Source organism: Danio aesculapii, chromosome 1 (genome assembly GCF_903798145.1).
Source record: "Danio aesculapii chromosome 1, fDanAes4.1, whole genome shotgun sequence".
NCBI classification, from domain to species: Eukaryota; Metazoa; Chordata; class Actinopteri; order Cypriniformes; family Danionidae; genus Danio; species Danio aesculapii.
The window spans coordinates 55,313,587-55,334,998 of record NC_079435.1 but is presented as its reverse complement, the minus strand read 5'-3'; the positions used below and the strand labels follow the sequence as shown (position 1 = coordinate 55,334,998).

General features: G+C 32.8%; 1 protein-coding gene across 5 annotated transcripts; it reads left to right on the top strand.

The window, feature by feature from the left end:
• The first annotated feature begins 224 nt into the window (after positions 1-224).
• On the top strand, positions 225-21,000 carry prkag3a (protein kinase, AMP-activated, gamma 3a non-catalytic subunit). Of its 5 annotated transcripts, none has more exons than XM_056463016.1 (13): positions 225-509; positions 3,645-3,681; positions 4,597-4,703; positions 5,490-5,571; positions 5,655-5,713; positions 8,660-8,705; positions 9,127-9,181; positions 10,763-10,844; positions 11,546-11,711; positions 14,103-14,140; positions 14,240-14,386; positions 16,268-16,438; positions 20,677-21,000. In XM_056463016.1, exons 1-12 carry the CDS (start codon positions 456-458, stop codon positions 16,382-16,384), a joined length of 990 nt encoding a protein of 329 aa, XP_056318991.1. In that variant the 5' UTR covers positions 225-455; the 3' UTR covers positions 16,385-16,438; positions 20,677-21,000. The 5 variants fall into 5 exon arrangements, with proteins under 5 accessions (XP_056318991.1, XP_056318982.1, XP_056318985.1 ...); XM_056463007.1 differs by having other exon boundaries at positions 10,718-10,844; XM_056463010.1 differs by having other exon boundaries at positions 8,660-8,720.
• The last annotated feature ends 412 nt before the right edge of the window (positions 21,001-21,412 follow it).

Below are 21,412 nucleotides of genomic sequence, written 5' to 3'. Positions count from 1 at the left end.
ATTAAACTTATGAACGATAATATGCAACGTTAACGTAAGTCTAATACTACAAAAGGGTGTGCAAAACTTCTGTCTGATATTAGATTAAAGTTAAAATCCTTAAACGCCTAAACATTTTCGGCAATATTAAATTCTCAGCTGGTCTTTGGCAAGCTAATTTTGGAGCCTTCCATAAGGAATGAGCGGTCGCGCGCATATCACTCAGGTCACGCGCTATATTTATAACAACCTGCGGGCGCTCTTACATGCCAAATCTCGCGCTGTCTGTCAGTGTCAAACCAGACACTTTTACACCACGTTTACCCGGACTCGTTCAAGCAGCGACATCCTAAAATAAGCAGTCTTTTCTTCCCTTTGTCTGCCCGTCCTCGCCGTAGCGTCGCGTCTTAAATAACCGACCTCAATTGATCCAAATATAGCGCGGGGGCAGCGAGCATGCGCAGCAGGACGCGGAGATGCGCACGGAGGAGCTCGACCGTGCACACGCACAAATGGACACTGGCACGCAGGTAAGAGTCAGCAGGTATATAACCTTCTCTAGCGAATGTAAACAAGCGTCTGATGCATGGGTTAAAATGAATACTAAGAGAATAAAATGGGCTAAACGACTGAGCTTAACGTAAACACAGCGCTGAAGTGGTCACAGGGTAATATGGGTTTGTTTTTGTATTATTTACAAAAAAGTACGTTAGTATTACAGTGTTATAACCTTGTTTTTCTTGTGGCGAGAGGATTTACTACAAGAAACTAAACAAAAAATGGCGGGTTGAAATTATACTGATATGTGAGTATTAGTACTACGACATATATCTAATACCATAGAGTTATAATTTAAAACAGTAATATCTGTATCATAGTACTGCCAGTAATTTTAGCAAGGCATATAACATAGCAATACTGTGTTTTTATACGTTTATTCTATGTTATGACACTGTTTTGAAAATATGATGCACATAGCTAGCATAGATAGCAAGTTTACATTAGAAATGTACATTGATGTAATGTTGTGATAATGAACGTAATAATTTGTTATTGTGGGGATTTTAAAATGCAGTTAATAATTATTTATTACTTAAACGTTTAGACTAACTATTAAAATAATCAGTGGTGTTCATAACTGCACCAAATAAAATGTTAAAATACATTTTTTTATTTAAAAATAATTTCATCATATCAAATCATGAAGTTCTTAACATGCAGGAAACAAAATCGGACATCATTAATATTTCTACAGGCTTTTCACAAAGCTGCGTACTTTCCCCTCATCCTTTTATATTATATGCAAATGATTGTCAGAGTACACAGGAAAATAGGTACCTGGTTAAATATGCAGATGATACTGTGCTTTTATCCTTGCTTTCTCTCTCAGACCAGGAGAACATGGTCCAGTCTTGCATGATTTTACCTCATGATGCAATAAAATGAAATTCGACCTAAATGTGTCAAAAACAAAGAACTTTGGCTAAAACACCTGCTCTCCAAAGGGTGGTAACACAAGACACACAAGACGGGGTTGGGGTGGAATATACCTAGGAACAATTATTGACAACAGGTTGATCAAAACCCTCATACAATTATTAATAAGGCTCATCAAAGACTGTCTTTATCGTGGAAACTCAACTCTTTTAGCGTAGAGAAATCTATTCTTAAGACCTTTAACACTTCATTTATTGAAAGTATTTTGTCCTTTTCCTTTAATTGCTGGTTTTCCTCACTGTCTATAAAAAACAAGAATCGCCTTCAAGGTATTGTTAATTTGTGCTCAAAAATTCGAGGAGTTCCCCTGCGCAGTCTTGCATCCTATTACGAACATCAGGTGTTGAGGATGCCACATAAAATACTAGGAGATAGCACACACCCCTTAAACAGCAATTCAATTATGTAATAAATCGATGCTTTATTATTTATTTATTTTTATTATTTAATATTTATTATTATTGTTATTTCATTTTTTTAGATTTTTTTTTCAAGCTTTTTGTTTGTGTACTTGATGTTAAGTGTGTCATTCTTGTGATATGTGAAGCACCACCATGTCAGAAAGAATTGCCCCAAGGAGAATAATAAAGTTTTAACTAAACTAAAACTAAATCATAAAGATTTTCACATGTTAATCTGGTCTATGACATGCCAGATATATTAATTAAAAATATTCATTAACACCAGGCCTGTAGCCAGCCTAGTGAAAGAGGTGGTTCTTTTTTTTTCTTAAAAAGTAGACCTTTTTGCAGTCATTTGCCTCATTTTCTATTTCCCTTTTTTTTCTGAATTCGCGTGTTGGATTGTCACTTTTTGATGTACCAAAAACATTTCCTAAAGATTCACATCAATTATCATTTACACCATATACATCATATATACATCAATTATATCATTAGGGAAAACATTAGGAATCTGTTAAAGTTTTAAATTAAAACTGTACCCTATTGTCAGTTAAATATCATTAATTTAAGTAGCAAACTGGCCAGCACATTTAACTTTCCTCAGTCACGCTGAAGTGACAGCCAACACAGGATTCTGCTTGGTGTTATAGCTTTTTTCAATGTATTAATTTTACAATTTACTATGGCATAGCAGTCAAAATAGGACAAATGAGCTCATGTATGGGACAAATTCTGGACCTTTGTTTGCGAGGGGTGGGTCTTTCAAATCACCCGAACACACCCTGGCTATAGGCCTGAACACTTTACAATAAGGCTACATTTGTTAACATTAATGCAATTAAACTAAACTAACAATTAAACTTAATTTGTGAGTGTATATTAATGTCTGATAACTCATTTAAAATGAAAGTCATAGCTTTTATTTAATGGAGTAACATTTCAGTTGCATTTTTTAATTAATACTGTCTTTAAATATATATATTTTTGTTGTTACAGTTGATGACTACTAATGAGTCTAATGATGTCTATTACTTTTTTTTTTACTTTATTCATTTTTTTAAAAACATTTTCTGCAAACATTTGTTCACTGTAACCATTATTGTCACAATCACCAGCGATCTAATCCTGGCAGATTGCTGGTAAACACACACTTCGCTAACGCACTACAAATCCACCATTTTGTACCACAAGTTCCAGTCATGCACCACTCACACACACCTGTTACGAGTTCCGGTAATGACACACATACACACACTCACACACGCACATAGCTGAAGCTGTTCGTAACTGATTATATGGACTATAAAGAGAGCACTCACACACACGTCTGGGCTGAGTCTTGTTATACTGAATTGTGAACATTGCGGCGCGTTTTCCTTGCCTTGCCAGTTTTGACCTTCTCCTTGTTTGTTTGTTTACATTGTATGCTGCCTGCCTTTTGACCATCCGTCTGTTACGTGACCCCAACTCTGGAATTGCCCGTATACATCTGTTTGCTCCTGTGTTGACTGTTGCCTGCCTGAACGTTCTGTTTAATAAACCTTCCTTTGGATCCGCACTACTTTTGTCAGCGTTCACTTCCCATTACAATTATATACAATATACAACCCCTTTTTTCCACAACTTGTCAATTTCAGTGTCAATTTCATCAGTGATTTTATTCAGTGATTATCGCAACAAGAAAGTTCAATAGCGATATAAGCTTAGATACACACACACACACACACACACACATCCATTATTAATCTGTTTTGTTTCTTATAGGACGATTGCCATGAAGACTGTATAATGAACATCACAGGTATGTCAACTCACATTTCATAAATAATTTTCATTTAGATACCTTAGGTCAGGGGTCAGGAACCTATTTTCAGCACAGGGCCATTTCGGATTTTTTTGGCAAATGCATTTTTTTAAAGAGCAATTAGGGATATATATATATATATATATATATATATATATATATATATATATATATATATATATATATATATATATATATATATATATATATATATATATATATATATATATATATATATATAAATGAAGCATCACATGTTGAGCAAGTCCATGTATTATTAAAGGACAATTTATAGAATTTCTTTGTTTTCACCACTTATGAACATAGTTAGAATTTTATGGCGCAAGGTTACTAAAGAAATGTAAATGGCATGCCCTTTATTGGTGTCGTGATTCAATTTAATCCATAGCGCCACACACACGCACACGTCCTTTTATTCTTATTAATTTTGCTGTAAAAATATACAATAAAAAGGTAATTTAGATTTTATTTTCAATAGGAAACTGATTTTTAGTGACAGTTCAAATTTTTTTATTGAAGGGAGACAGCTGGAGAGCCACATATTTTTGGTCAAAGAGCCACATGTGGCTCCCAAGCCAATGGTTCCTTACCCCTGCCCTAGGTTATATTCCTATAAAATAATCTTCAATCTCGCCACTGGCTTGCATGGTTCGGGATCTGCACAGCTGCGCATCGCTGGATTTGCTCTTTAGTGTTTGGACTCTCAGTAGTGAATGTTAAACCATACTGAACTAAACTGAACTGAACTTAAACACTTAAAAATGACACTGTTTCAATTTACTATAATCTTCTATGTGAAGCTGCTTTGACACAATCTACATTGTAAAAGCGCTATACAAATAAAGGTGAATTGAATTGAATCTAATTTGGTGTGTGTTTTATGTCCTCCAGACCCGGATCCAAATGGCGAAACTTATATGAACTTCATGAAGAAGCACTGTTGTTATGATGCAATTCCTACCAGCTGCAAACTGGTCGTTTTTGACACAACACTGCAGGTTGGGATGCAACAAAATGTTTATTATTTCTTTATTGTTTATATTAATTCAAATGAAATTCTTATTTAATGCCTCATTATGCTATGTTAATGTTTTTCTTTTCTACGTTTGTTTGTTTTGCATATCTCCTAAAATAGTTTTTATTTATCCAAGGTCTGAAATATTTTTAATTTCTCTGTAATTTCGATTGCAGTGTCAGCTCTTTTTTTCATAGCGTCTGAAATGGTGGGTTTAAGAATCCAGTCTCTTTAAACCCCGCCTTTATCTATACTCTGATCTGATTGGTCAGATGGCCCAGTCTGTGGTGATTGGTTGAAAGCAAACGTTCATTAGCATATAGACCATTTCAATGTGGTGATGTCACTGGCCCATGAACATTTCCTGCCAGTTATCAAACTATTTCATAACTGTAACAAGAGGCAATTCACGCATAACTTAATGTTAAAACAGCTATAATACCATTACTTATCAATATGTGGCTCTTTTTGGATTTTTGGAAGCTATAGAAATTAAAAATGTAAAACAGGAAATACGTTGGGACCGTAGTTTTTGTTTACATCCCTTAAAATGATCTATTTCAGCTGTTTCTCAGCACTTGTAAACATACAATACGGACAATATACAGTGATGTCAATTTCACCGAATCAATTTGACTGTTTATTATTTGCAAGTGCAGCAACGTGAATTAGATTTACAGCATAAATTCGCATCTCAACATATTGATTACAGAAATGTAGCTCTTGAGGGTCAAAGTTGATAAACAGTATATCTATGTTATGCACACAGGTGAAGAAGGCCTTCTTTGCATTGGTGGCCAATGGTTTAAGAGCGGCTCCTCTCTGGGACCACAAACTGCAGAGATTTGTGGGTAGGAATGACCCCTTGGATATGTGTGTATTATATTGTGCATACTTGCTCTCTTTCACTTTATTTCACTTCGTTTGCTCGCAGGTATGCTGACGATCACAGATTTCATTAATATTCTGCATCGGTACTACAGATCTCCTATGGTGGGTTGCAGTCTCTTGTTTTCCTCTAATGATAACCATGTGTTGCTCTTCACAGTTGGAATCATATTGATTTCGCATTGACTGTCCATATATTACTTTAGTAGATCATAACACGAGGTGTCTAAAAATGGTATGCGGTCAAAGTCTTATTTCATACTATTCATTTTCTTACACTAATATTTTAAAGAGCATATTGTAGGTTAGACACACCAGTGAGTCAATGGGCGTAAGAGTAAAGTAGGAACTAGATTTTGTTTGAAAAATATACGTTAAAGTTTATTATTAAGCCATCTGGAGTCATTTTTAGTCAAAGAAATGTTCTTCCGCATCTGAAAAATCATCAGACTGGAAGGGACGTCGGATGAGGGAGATCGTGCATATAAACAGTATGAAGACAACTGATCGTGGTGCGCGTTTAGATGCCGAGACAAACGACGGACCACAGCCATACAATTATGAGCCTGCGGACAGACCAGCAGACAGAACAGCAGTCAGAGAAGAGTAATTGACAGTTCTTGTTTTCATTGAGCTGCATCTCTGACTGATCCCGAAGCGTGTTTTTCGCCGTTTTCACGTCAGCTTTCGGTCTTATCGGGTTCGTCACATTTCGTGAACAAAAATCAACCAAAATAACAACGGGAAATATGTGGACTTGATATGCTGACAGGCTGGAGTTTCCATAAACGCAATAATATACCACGATGATGATAAATTACTCCAAAACTAACAACTGATTCTGCTATATGCTACTCTGCTTCACTGTAAACAGCGCGCGCCAGGGTGGTTAGAAAAAATCGGATTTTCCGGAAGTGGGAAAACATACACATTTTCTTAAAAAATTGGTGCCCTTGCGCTTCATAAAACATTTTAATATGGTATTTTATGGTATTATAGAGTATTTTTAAAGAGCACCTATGGTAAAAAATCTACTTTTCAAGCTGTTTGGACAGACATATGTGCATGTATGGTGTATATACCGTCATATTGGGGTGATATAAGCACACCCAGTGCTTTTTTTTCAATTTAACAACATAAAAAACGGTGGACCAGTTGGAGCAGTTTTCAAACCGACCGCAACTTTACGTAGGAGTGCTGCCCCCCCCGCCCACCAATATTGATTGACAGGCGCATCATCATATCCTCAGTTTGTTGATTTACATCAGCCATTTTCAGCGTGAGTCGAAGCGATATCACTAAAGGAACACCCTAGCTCTATTTTTAGATGCAAGGCTCATTGGGCTCAACACAAGAGCAATATTCTCCACATTATCGCTTTAGGTAGGTTTGCAAAGATGTGTACTTCTCATTGAGTCTACCTTATACTTCAGCCGTTTGCATTTCTCGCGATCCCAGAAGCTCCCTGTGATCTTAACTAGCATGCGTTTTAGAATTCTAAACATTGGTTTCTATCAGGGTACACTCAAGTCGACGGCTGGGTGCCGCAGCCGCTGCAGACTTGAATCGCCGTTGTGTGTACCCTGATAGAAGCCTATGTTTAGAATTCAAAAATGCGTGGCGCGACGATTCAGGACACGTCATGTTTCTGCCGCGCCACAGAGAGTGTCTAGTGTGCCGTGTCGCGGCTTCGAGGGGCGCATCCAGTGCCTTAGTCAAAGTTAGTTCATTGTGCGTGGTTATTAGTTTCTGTGTACAAGCTCGGTACTTGAAACTAGCACACAGTTGGCTGTAAAACTGCACAAAGACACAAATGATTTTGTACTCTCTGCTTGGTCTGTGTGCGAGTCGTACATGTACGACTGAATGCGGATCATCTCACTCCTGCTCCTCTCAGTCTGTCGGTCAGACTCTGTTGAAAACAGAGAGCGGGTGAGCTCATGGCCTTGTTACGTTGGGCGGGAAGCCGAAACTAATTTACATGTGAAGCAACACACCCCTAAATCAACTGTGGACACGCCCCCAACATGACACTTTTTAACACATTATAATAAAAAAATCTGAATTGTTTTAAACTGAACCTAAACTGGCACACTCAGAAGAACCATAATATTAATATTAAATCATAAAAAAAGAGGTAAACTATGTGCCTTTTAACAAACGATTCTACCTTTGTTTTAAAATACAAAATACCTACAATATGCTCTTTAAACTTTTATTTGCAAAGTCAATTACTATTATGCAAAGGGTACCTATTATGCAGAAATCACTTTTCTAAAGGGGTTTAATCACAGTTGTGTGGCAAGAGTGTGTGGATATAGCCAGCCTCCAACTTTGATTGACATTCTCCTTTGCACATGTCATCAGAGGGGGAAAGCCCCGCCCATTAGTAGTGATCGCTTACTCATTAGCATAAACAGCCCTGAGTGAGAAGCAGCATCTCCATTAAAGTTTTGAATCTGTGTCGGCACCAGTGGTGTAGTGGTTAGTGCGTTGACACATGCACTCCGGTGCTCACGGCGACCTGAGTTTGATTCCCGCCTCACAGTCCTATGCCAATCCGTCCTCTCTCTTTCTGCTCCCCAAGCTTTCCTGTCAATAACCTCTACTGTCCTATACATCAAAGGTGAAAACCCCGAAAAAATTATTATTAAAAAAAAGTTTTGAATCTGCTGCGTAGCTCCGCCCTCTTTTGAAAAGACTGGGAGGACAATCTCATCTGAATTTAAAGCGACAGCCGCCGAAGTGGCACAGTTTGCATCAAAGCCTAAAAGGGGCAGTTTCAAAGAGTTATAAAAAATGATGTGTGTATTAATTTAAGCTGAAACTTCACATACACACTTTAAGGACACCAGAGACTTATTTTACATCTTGTAAAAAGGAACTAAAAAAATAAATACTACTATTTACTTCTGTATTTACTTCTATTTACTTCTACTATTTACTTCTGTACTAAAATAAATAAATAAACTTATAAGTGTATGCATACAAGCACAAATTATTATAAGTACAATACCGCTATATTTTATAGGTTTTTGTTTTGTCTTGTAGGTTCAGATCTATGAACTGGAGGAGCACAAGATTGAGACATGGAGAGGTGATTCATTTCAAAGTAAATAATCTGAACTCCACAGGTGATGTTGGGATGTTTACTTTCAAAATGAAAAGACACTGCCAGTATTGTCAAATGATTTCCATGATAAATGACTATGGATTTAAAGTGCTAAAGCATTTAATATGTAATCTTCATTGAATGAAAGACAGCATCATGTTCAGATTTGCTAATGTCCAAAATATGATAATCAGCATCAATGAAAGAGATCATTAAAATGTTTTTAATAACCGTCTTGTACATCACTTCAGATGACACATACAGTATAGAAACACAACCAGACGGACAGTATGTCCATAGGGCTCAAGATATCTCATACAGCTGTCATTGTGTGATTCTAAAGTAAATTTACTGCGTAGTGTTGACTCTCGTTTGATTTTTCCAATGTTTCTCTGTCTTTCTCTAGATGTTTATCTCCAGTATCATGACCAGTGTCTCATCAGTATCACCCCTGATGCCAGGTATTCAAACTGTGCTTTGCTTATGCAAAAACGTAGTGGCACAATTGAGTTTTATGGGTGGATATTTGGCACCATGTACATGTTAAATATAGGAACTGTAATCATAATTGTTGTAAGATGCAAGACAGATATTCTTAATTATGCTCTCAGAAATAAAAGTACGTGAGCTGTCACTGGGGTGGTACCTATTAAAAAGGTACAATTTTGTACTTAAAGGGTTCATATTGGTACCTCAAAAGTATATTTTAGTATCTAAAATTTTAAAGAGGATCACTTTTGTATTTTTTAGGTACTAATATGTACCCTTGAGGTATAAATATGAACCTTTTAGGTCCAAATTTGTACCGTTTGAAATGGTACCACCCCAGTGACAGCTCGTGTACCTTTATTTCTGAGAGTGTAAATTATGTTTCTTTTCCCCAACTTTATATAAAGAGATGACAATATATCCAGGAAAAGTGTGTTGTGAACACTTACAATATCATAGATCTGCCGCTTTTAGACTTTTGAATGAATATTTTCCCCACATAAGCTCATTGGCGCTATTATGCATTCACAGTGGTATGAACCATTATAGGGGGGGTCAAATCTATAATTATATATAATTAAATATATAATTATAATTAAATATATCTATTATTTTAATTATTAATATTATTATTTAAGATACAGATCACAGAAAACTACTTCTCACCATTAAAGGGCTGACCCCCCCATCAAACATTAATTAGGGGGGTTGACCCCAGCCCCCCAAAGCCCCCTGTAATTCTCACCCTGAATATATCAGACATTTATTATTGTACATTTTGACTTGTAGAGAGATAAAGAAAATAAACAGGGATCCAAAACACACACACACACACACACACACGCACACACACACACACACACACACACACACACACACACACACACACACACACACACACACACACACACACACACATTATAAAACAATTATAATAAGTTACACAATGTCTTGTATGCTCATTGAGGCTGTTTGATAAACAGAGTAAAACCTGTGTGCAATTTTTGTGAAAATTACTGATACTGTTATAGATTTTAGTAATAGTTTGAATAAGATCTTATTTTCATTTTAAGTTTTAGGAATGTGTATAGAGATTTTATTTTAAGTTATTTTAGTACATTAGGTTATAATATTTCAGTGGAAATGTTTCATTGGAAAATTATTGAAATAAAACAAGTTTACTTTTTAATATATTTTATTTGAGTCAATTTGAATTTTATTTAATGTATATTAAATTTAGAGGAACTAATTGTTTAAATTTGTTAACTATTATATCCATGATTAAAAGTAAAAGCTCATGTTTCTCATGTCTGTACTTTTGCTACAATTATTATGTATAATAATTAGTAAATTATTATTGCTATGTTTTTAAATTAGTACATTTATTTAGTTATTTGTTTATACTTGTTGGTCTTGTTTTGATGTTTTGATGGTGGTGTATGTATTTATAATATACTGTATATTAAAATATATTCATAATTCTTTTTTGTGCGTGTGTCTATACACAGCCTCTTTGATGCCGTCTATTCTTTACTGAAACACAAAATCCACAGGCTGCCGGTCATTGACCCAGAGTCTGGAAATGTCCTTCACATACTGACCCATAAGAGGATCCTCAAGTTCCTTCATATATTCGTAAGACTGATAAATTCATTGAAATACACAATTTTACAGTTCATTGTTTATTTTTTATTTTATTATTTTTTATTTTTTAGATTTATTTTTGGCCATTTTGCCTTTATTAGATAGGACAGTATTTAGGACAGGAAGCGAAGTTGGAGAGAGAGAGGGGGGTAGGGAAATGTCCTCGAGCCGGGATTCGAACTCGTGACGCCCTGACGTGCTACTGCACCATATGTCGACGCGCTAACCACTAGGCTATTGCGCCGACTTCATTATTTATTTTACTTGTTTTTGACACATTCGTTAGTTATTGTCTGCATCACATTACAATTACGAAAGTGATTTTATTTATGGGGTGGCACAGTGGCTCAGTGGTTGCCTCACAGCAAGAAGGTTGCTGGTTTAAGTTCTGGTTGGGCCAGTTGGCATCCTTGTGTCGGCGTGGGTTTCCTCCGGGTGCATGTGCATGTAAGTGTGTATGGTTGTTTCCCAATACTGGGTTGCAGCTGGAAGAGCATCCGCTGTGTAAAACATATACTGGAATAGTTGGTGGTTCATTTTCCTGTGGCAACCCCTGATAAATAAGCTGAGGGAAGCTGAAGGAAAATGAATGAATGAATAAACAGGACACATTTGAATCAACAAGCTGTATTTCACTTGTATTGTTTTAATGCCTAAAAACTTCTTTCTGTGTTTGATTCATATATCTCCAGGGAACCACTGTGCCAAAGCCTCGCTTCTTGAAGATGCAGATTAAAGATGCAGGAATCGGGACGTTCACAGACGTGGCCACTGTCTCTCAGACAGCCACTGTGTACGACGCTCTGTCTGTGTTTGTGGAACGACGCGTGTCTGCTCTGCCTGTGGTGGATGATGATGGTACTCTTAAATCAGAGGAAACAAATCACTCATTCGAGAATTGCGGGTTCATTTCGGACATTTTTCATTCATTTTCCTTTAATTGGAATGATATATACCGTTGAAGTCCGTCCTGAATTATTAGCCCCCCTGTATACATAGTTTTGTTTAATAGAAAGAAGATTTTCTTCAACACATTTCTAAACATAATAGATTTAATAACTCATCTCTAATAAATGGTTTATTTTATATTTGCCATGATGACAGTAAATAATATTTGACTAGATATTTTTCATGTTGCTAGTATTCAGCTTAAAGTGACATGTAAAAGCTTAACTAGGTTAATTAGGTTAACTAGGCAGGTTAAGGTAATTAGGCAAGTTATTGTATAATGATGGTTTGTTCTGTAGACAGTCAAAAAATATAACTTAAAGGGGCTAATAATTTTGACCTTAAAAGGGTTTTAAAAAATTTAAAACTGCTTTTATTTCAGCCGAAATGAAACAAATAAGACTTTATTTAGAGTAAAGATGATGGCAGTAATATTAATATTAATAATAATAATAATAATTCCTTGATTTTTGGATGCTTTTCCTTGACAATTGGTTCAAGCTCATTTATTTAGAATAAAAAAAGCATTAATCATAAAATACTATTATTATTAATATTATTATTATTATTATTATTATTATTATTAATATTATCAGTATTATTATTATTATTATTGTTGTTGTTATTATTAATATTATTATTATTATTATTATTATTAAAATTGTTATTATTATTATTATTATTATTAATATTAATATTATTATTATTAATATTATTATTATTAATATTGTTATTGTTATTGTTATTATTATTATTATTATTATTATTATTATTATTATTATTATTATTATTATTATTATTATTGTTGTTGTTATTGTTGTTGTTGTTATTATTATTATCATCATTATCGTTATTGTTATTATTAATGTTATTCTTATTATTTTTTATTTACTAATGTTATTATTATTAATAACAGTTTGAATGTATGCATTATCTCTAATATTTTTTATATTCATTTTTAAATCATTTAAATTTGATTTAATTTGTTTATTCTTTTTTATTTTTAGTATTATTAATGTAATATGCATATTATTAAATGGTAGGTTTCACCTAATATAATAATTTATTATGAGTAATATTAATTTTATTGTTTTTATCATTAATGTTATTATTATTAGCAGTACTTGCTAATACATTATTTATTATTAGTAGTAGCAGTAGTAATAGTAGTATATATTAAATTATATCATAATATGATTAATGTCATGTCATCATTAACAATTATGTAAATTATTAATGACAATATTTCATTATTAACTACACGGTATATATAGTGATTCTTATTGTTATTATTAATATAGTTATTATATGCATGCATATTGTTATTATTATTATTATTATTATTATTATTATTATTATTATTGTTATTTATTAACAACTAAATTATAATAATTATCATACATAACAATAAAACTTTCTCCGGAAGAAAAAATATTATAGGAAATACTGTGAAAAATTCCTTGCTCTGTTAAACATCATTTGGCAAATATTTGAAAAAGAAAAAAAATCAGAGGAGGGCGAATAATTGTGACTTTAGCTGTAAGTTCAGCACTTCATACAATGTCTAAAATGTTGCAAATATATAAAAATGAGTGCATTAATTTAATTAAATAATGCATAATTTGCATAATTAAACAACATTTTATAAAACAGTTAATACACAGATAATATTTAATTATTTTTTTTGTTATGATGCAGCATTTCTGTTTACTAATATTTTAAAAATATCTGCATGTAGGCATAGGACAATAACCAGTTTCAAGGTTTACCGCGATTTGGAAAGGTCAAGGTTTTAAAATCGCCAAAATTTTCTGTTATACCTTTCCTATGGTATATGTACAGGTATTTTTGTTATACATGTTTTATTGTAACTTATTTTATTTAGTGTTTTAGGGCAACAGTATCTCCAGCAAAAAGGACCCTCCACATCAAAAGCTACTGATCCAAATGTTTCTTAAAATGAAATATCTTGTGTTCAATGAGGAAAAGTTATTGTTTTTTTACCCAAACATTTACAAAGAATATACTTTAGAGCAGTAATCACAATACTATGAAACCGTGATTTTTTTTTCAAGGTTATCATACCATCAGAATCTTATAACGGCCCATGCCTAAGTAACTAAATAATAACTAATAGTAATTAATGGAAAAGACACTAGTAGGCACGGTACTAGTAGAATAAAAAAACATGCTCAAATGATTTATAGATTACATGTTAAAAAATCTTGCCATATAAATAATCCACGTTAATGCACAAAACAAAATAACCTAATTTTTAACTTGCTTCTCTGCTTTTTCCAGGTAAGGTGGTCGCCCTGTATTCCAGATTTGATGTGATTGTAAGACTTTTATTTTGTTATTTTCAGACATTAGATTCAGCACTAAATGATAATAACCTGATGATTTTCGGGGTGGTGTGCCTCTTCTTGTTTTGTCAGAATCTTGCAGCCCAGAAAACCTATAATAACCTGAGCATGAGCATGCAGGAGGCGGTGCGCAGGAGACGCTGCTATGTAGAAGGAGTGATTAAATGTTACCCTGACGAGACTTTAGAGACTGTCATTGACAGAATAGTCAAGGCAGAGGTGAGGATGCGATTCCTGAAGTTAAAGGCTCTTCATAAAAATCTAAATTAAAAATACATAGATATATTGATGCTTCACAAATCCTTGTGAAGTTTTCTGCATTTAATTTAATTTTATTTAATTTTATTTACTTTTATTTTATTTTATTTTATTTTATTTTATTTTATTTTTTAAGTTGTATGTGTTAAAATGATTCTATTAATATACTAATGCTATAATAATATGTCAAATAGCTATTTATTTATTTTTTATTGATACATACAAACATATATTTATCATTCAGTCCGTCAGTTTGTGAAGGACATTTTTGTATTTTTTTTTCTCTATTATTTTTTTTGCAAATGTTTTTTTTTGCTTTATCAGATATGATCCTGTTTTATTTACTGTTGCAATTAGCTGAACTAAAGAGCTTTGTTTTATATACATATATTCATATTATTTATATGTATTTAGTATTTAAAAAATTGATTTAATTTAATGTTTATTTCAAGTAAATTTTTAATTTTATTTAAGTGTTATTTTTTCTATTCAGAAATGACACATTTTTTCATTGATACATACAAATATATAATGAGCGTTCTCATAAATTCATGAAGCTTATTTTTCTGTTATTTCTATTGAAAATGTTGTTTCATTTTTTGCTTAATGCTATTTTTTCTTGTCTAGTTTACTGTCATTAAAGTGCGAGTACAACTAGCTAAAGTAAAAATGAATGTTTTATGTATATTTTATATCAAATATTTCAATATTTATTTAATTGAATGTTTATTTTACATATTTTACAAGTTACATATTTTATTTTATTTCATTTTATTTTGCAAATGTTTGTTTTACTGAATCAGATTTTTCCCTTGTCATCTATAAGTTTACAAAATCTTTAATAAATGAGATTAGACCCTTTTCACAATGAGGTCACGTCACTTCCTGTATCGGCAACGCAGTGTATTTTTAATTTCGGTTTACCTTTAAATGAATGGGAGACTTCTCTGGAAAATGTACAACTTAAAATATACTCATTGCACGTTGTGATTCAAGTCTATTAAAGTATTGGACATGAGTGCAAAGGTTTCTCTTTTAATACTGAACTGCTTCCTGAGTTTGAAAATGATTGTTTAAGATATTAAGAATAGCAATAAGTTATCGTTTATCAAGAAAAGTATGTTTGCAACCTTTTCACTTATTAATTCAGATTGTTTCCGCTATAATGGATTTATTTTTACTTTAATGCTTCTATGAATATAAATGTATATTATTTGTTATATGTTAATGTTCCAGCATGAGTACAGTTTTGTATTAAATCTTCTCATATTATCTGGTATGTCCTCTATAAATGCAATCAGTTTCATCATTTATTATTTTATTATTTTCAGTTTCTGTAGTGTCCTGCTGTGTCCTAATTTAATATCTGTATACCTTTTAATTAATAATAAGTTACAAATAATTTTATAATCTAGTAATACTGAATTAAAATGCAGTCTTCCCATCAGAAAACAGCAATAGTCACCATCTAACCGTATCTGTAGTAAGTATACAGCTGACTGGGTGAATTCCCTATGGGGAGCTCTGTGTAGGCATAAGTAAAGATACACTGCGTGGAGTGAAACCGGACACTGTGTGACGTCATGTGAAAAGGGTCTATGATATTTATTAAAATTAGCTGAAATAAAATCATTTTTAAACATGTATTAAATATATTTTTAAAAATATTTTACATTTTTATTTTAAACACAAATTATTGTTTCTTTTGTTTCATGCTGATTAAAAAAAACAAGTGGTTTTAGCTATTATATTAAATAGTTAATTTAGTTATATATTTAATTATATTTTTATTTTCTTTTGTCTATTTCTGTGATGTTGAATGTTGTCTTTGTGTGTGTCCAGGTCCATAGGCTGGTGCTTGTGGACAGAGAAGACGTGGTTCGGGGAATAATCTCTCTGTCAGACCTGCTGCAGGCTATAGTGTTATCCCCAGCAGGTATTGATGCTCTTTTTTCCTAAGCTGAGAGGAAATGTTTGCTCCTGTTTCCTCATCTAACCAGCACTAGTGTCCAGGTAGGCTTTACTTTGCCTTCCTAGTCCTGCTTTGCCAACACATGCATTGCTTCTGCAGACAGAACCAGTGAAATGATTGAACACAGAGACCGGCTTATTCTGCCTTACTTATTTTACACATTTAAAACACAAGTACATCAACAAAACATATATTAAATATGTGAAGGGGAGTGTAGAATAAATGATTAAATTGATTAATTATTATTATTGTTATTATTATTATTATTATTATTATTATTATTATTATTATTATTATTATTATTATTATTTATGTTATTGTTGTTATTTTTATTATTATTATTATTGTTATTATTTTTATTGTTATTATTATTATTATTGTTATTATTTTATTATTATTATTATTTATGTTGTTATTATTATTATTATTATTGTTGTTATTGTTGTTATTATTATTATTATTGTTATTATTATTTTTATTGTTGTTATTATTGTCATTATTTATTATTATTATTATTATTATATTATTTATTCTATTGTTATTATTTTTTATTATTATTATTATTATTTATTATTATTATTATTTTTATTGTTATTATTATTATTATTGTTATTATTTTATTATTATTATTATTATTATTATTATTATTATTGTTGTTGTTATTATTATTATTATTATTATTATTGTTGTTGTTGTTATTATTATTATTATTGTTATTATTATTATTATTATTATTATTATTATTATTATTATTATTATTATTATTATTATTATTATTATTATTATTATTATTGTTATTATTATTATTATTATTGTTATTATTATTATTATTAGTATTAGTATTATTATTATTATTAGTAGTAGTATTAGTATTATTATTATTGTTGTTATTATTATAGTAATGAGGATGACAATAATAATGATAATAATAATTGTAATAATAATTCCTTGATTTACTCATGCTTTTTTCTTAACTATTGACTTATTTATTTAGAACAAATAATACATTAATAATAACAATATTAATGTTATCATTATTATTAATACATTTGAATGTGTGCCTTATCTTTAATATTTTGCTATCTTCATTTATAAATCTTTTATATTTGATTTAATTTGTTTGTTCTTTTTATTATTAGTAGTATTACTGTAATATGTATATTATTACAACATAATTTTTCACATTTCAGATAATATAATAATTTATTATTAGTAATATTATTTTTAATTGTTTTATCAATTTTGAATAACTTAAATGTTGTTATTATTATTATTATTATTATTATTATTATTATTAGCAGTACTGGCTAATACATTATTATTTATTAGTATTAATATTATTATTAATGGGCGATGCAGTGGTGCAGTGGGTAGCACTGTCACCTCACAGCAAGAAGGTTGCTGGTTTGAGCCCTGGCTGGGTCAGTTGGCATTTTTTGTGTGGAGTTTGCATGTTCTCCCCGTGTTGGCGTGGGTTTCCTCCGGGTGCTCCGGTTTCCCTCACAAGTCCAAACACATGTGGTATAGGTGAATTGGGTAAGCTAAATTGGCCGTAGTGTATGAGTGTGAGTGAAAGTATGGATGTTTCCCAGTGATGGGTTGCAGCTGTAAGGGCATCCGCTGCGTAAAACATATGCTGGATAAGTTGGCGGTTCATTCCACTGTGGCGACTCCAGATTAAAAAAGGGACTAAGCCGAAAAGAAAATCAATGAATGAATTATTATTAATACATACACAATACATACATACACAATACATACATACACACATCATACACACACATACTCAAACTATGATATGTTTTGATCAATGTTAAAATATCATAATATTTATGTAAATTATTGTTAACAATATTTTTTTATTATTAACTACACTGTAAAGCTATTATTATGGTTATTATTATTACTATAGTTAATATATTTATTCATATTATTATTGTATTGCTATTGCTATTATTATTATCATACATTCATTCATTTTCCTTCGGCTTAGTCTCTTATTTATCAGAGGTCACCACAGTGGAATGAACCGCCAACTATTCTGGTATATGTTTAACACAACGGATGCCCTTCCAGCTGCAATCCAGTACTGGAAAACACCCACACACTCACATTCCCACTCATACACTGTGGCCATTTTTGTTTACCCAATTCACCTATAGCGCATGTGTTTGGACTGTGGGGGAAACCGGAGCACCCGGAGGAAACCCACGCCAACGCGAGGAGAACATACAAACTCCACACTGAAATTGACCCAGCCGGTACGCGAACCAGCGACCTTCTTGCTGTGAGGCGATAGGGATAATTACTGAGCCACGGTGCCACCATTATATCATCAATTTTAATATAATAATTGTCCTACATGACAACACTATTATATTTATCTAAAAAACACACTTCCAGCATTTAAGCATGCAATTATGAGTAATATTCGGTCAGCGGTGTTCAAACGTTTGACTGGTTCTGTGAATTATCTTACACAATTAACCTGTTTTATTACTGTATTCACTAGTAATTATGAACTATGATATCATCTGATTATGATTATGTTTTGATCTTAGCCTGTCTTAATACATTTTTACCTCACCATTTTGTTACTGCTCAACTAGTGAGCAATGAAAATCTCTATATGCAGCATTAATCACAGAAAGCAGCGGATGAATAAAGTACTCCCAGCATGCTTTGTGAACTCATTGTTTTCTGTTTGAGTACTGAATGGGTGAGAATGGACTGGTGGGTTCAGGATGAGACCAGGGACCTCTTTGTTTCTGGTCATTTAACAACAAATACAGTATAATGCCCGAAGAGCATCAGATAAACTCAGATTCTTCAGATTAGTCCCTCCAGGATTACACACAAATTGGTCAGAATTGGAGCAGCGCTCAAAACAATACACTTTTTTTTTTCATCTGAAGAGACTGAAGTGGCGGCACGGTGGCTCAGTGGTTAGCACTGCCGCCTCACAGCAAAAAGGTCGCTGGTTCGAGTCCCAGCTGGGAGAGATGGCATTTCTGTGTGGAGTTTGCATGTTCTCCCCATGCTGACATGGGTTTCTCCAGGTGCTCCGGTTTCCCCCACAGTCCAAAGGCATGCGCTATAGGGGAATTGAATAATATAAATTGCCCGTAGTGTGTCTGTGTATGTGTGTGAATGTGAGAGTGTATGGGTGTTTCCCAGTACTGGGTTGCGGCTTGAAGGGCATTCGCTGTGTAAAACATATGACGGAATAGTTGGTGGTTCATTATGCTGTGGCAACCTCTGATAAATCAGAGACTAAGCTGAAAGAAAATGAATGAATGAAGCTCCTCAGAATATTGCAGCATTTGCTTGATTTTGCGTTCTGTTAAATTACACTTTATACACAAGATGGAAGTTCATATATATACTTACATTAATTTTATGTAATTTCAAATATAGATGATGTAAAATATATTATATTTAAATTTTAATTCTTCAATATTTGATTATGCATTTTATTATACGTTTCAATAAAAAAACATGACCGGCCACTTTATTAGGTACAGCTGTCCAACTGCATCTCTAAGGTTTACAGAGAATGGTCTGAAAAAGAATATCCAGTGTGTGGTGGTTCTGTGGGCACAAATGCCTTGTTGATGCCAGAGGTCAGAGGAGAATGGCCAGACTGGTACCAGCTGATGGAAAGGCAACAGTAACTCAAATAAGAACTCATTACAACCGAGGTGTGCAGAAGAGCATCTCTGAATGCACAACATGTCCAACCTCGAGAATTTGGCGTCAACATGAAAGCATGGATCCACCCTGCCTTATATCTACGGTTTAGGCTGTTGGTGGTGGTGTAATGGTGTGGAGGATATTTTCTTGGCACACTTTGGGCCCATTAGTACCAATTAAGCATCTTGTCAATGCCACAGCCTACCTGAGTAGTGTTGCTGACCATGTCCATCCCTTTATGACCACAGTGTACCCATCTTTTGATGGCTGCTTCCAGCAGGATAACGCGCCATGTTATAAAGCATGAATCATCTCAGACTGGTTTCTTGAACATGACAATGAGTTCACTGTACTCTAACGGCCTCCACAGTGACCAGAGCACAATCCAATAGTTTTAAATAAATCAGAGACTAAGCTGAAAGAAAATGAATGAAGCTCCTCAGAATATTGCAGCATTTGCTTGATTTTGCGTTCTGTGCTGTGATGGCAGAATCATAAATACTGGTATATTGTGGTATAATCTGGTTCAGAAAGCTCAGTCATTTCATTATATGTTTTGTAAGTGTTTTCTCTTATCCTGTTTCAGGTTTGTAAAGCAGATGAAGTATGACTGCCAGCGAGAGTAAAGGAAGGATCTCTTTTTTTTTTTGTACACAATTACATTGTAAACCTCATGGATTATGTGTGTAATATATTAAACTCCACATTTCTCATTTGAATGAGAGATGCTTTATTATGATAAAGTACTGACGAAACGTGTTAATGTTTTAATTGTTTTATTGTATGGGCGAGCACACACGGGCTGAGATTTTGATCAAATTGATCATGGAGTTTCCTCTTTGTGCTATCTCATGAAATGTATAGTCAGATTATCATGTGTTTTTTCTAATAAACTGTTCCTCATGCTCTTTTTTGTTTGATTTATTTGTCTTCTCAACAATTAACGAGATATGAGAAACCAGAGAGAACATCTGTAAGCATCTGTTGCAGTTTAGCACTGTATTTACTGTATATGTGTGTATTAATATAAAATGTAAATACTCCATACTGTTTATATACACATATATAATTAATTATAAATGAAATGTGGGCGGTTCATTCCGCTGTGGCGACTCCAGATTAATAAAGGGACTAAGCCGAAAAGAAAATGAATAAATGAAATGTAATTTAATTATACACATACATATAACATTAATATGTGTGTATATAATTAAATTACTCTTTATACACAAGATGGAAGTTCATATATATACTTATGTTAATTTGATATAATTTCAAATGTAGATGATGTTAAATATATTTAAATTTTAATTCTTCAATAT

What these genes read in the sequence shown, in the direction of transcription:
- prkag3a (XM_056463006.1), top strand. Translation starts at nt 456, where the DNA reads ATGCGCACGGAGGAGCTCGACCGTGCACACGCACAAATGGACACTGGC. An exon ending in CAAACTGCAGAGATTTGTGG is followed by an intron (nt 5,572 to 5,654) that starts GTAGGAATGACC and finishes GTTTGCTCGCAG; the next exon opens with GTATGCTGACGATCACAGAT. An exon ending in GAGAGGTGATTCATTTCAAA is followed by an intron (nt 8,721 to 9,126) that starts GTAAATAATCTG and finishes GTCTTTCTCTAG; the next exon opens with ATGTTTATCTCCAGTATCAT.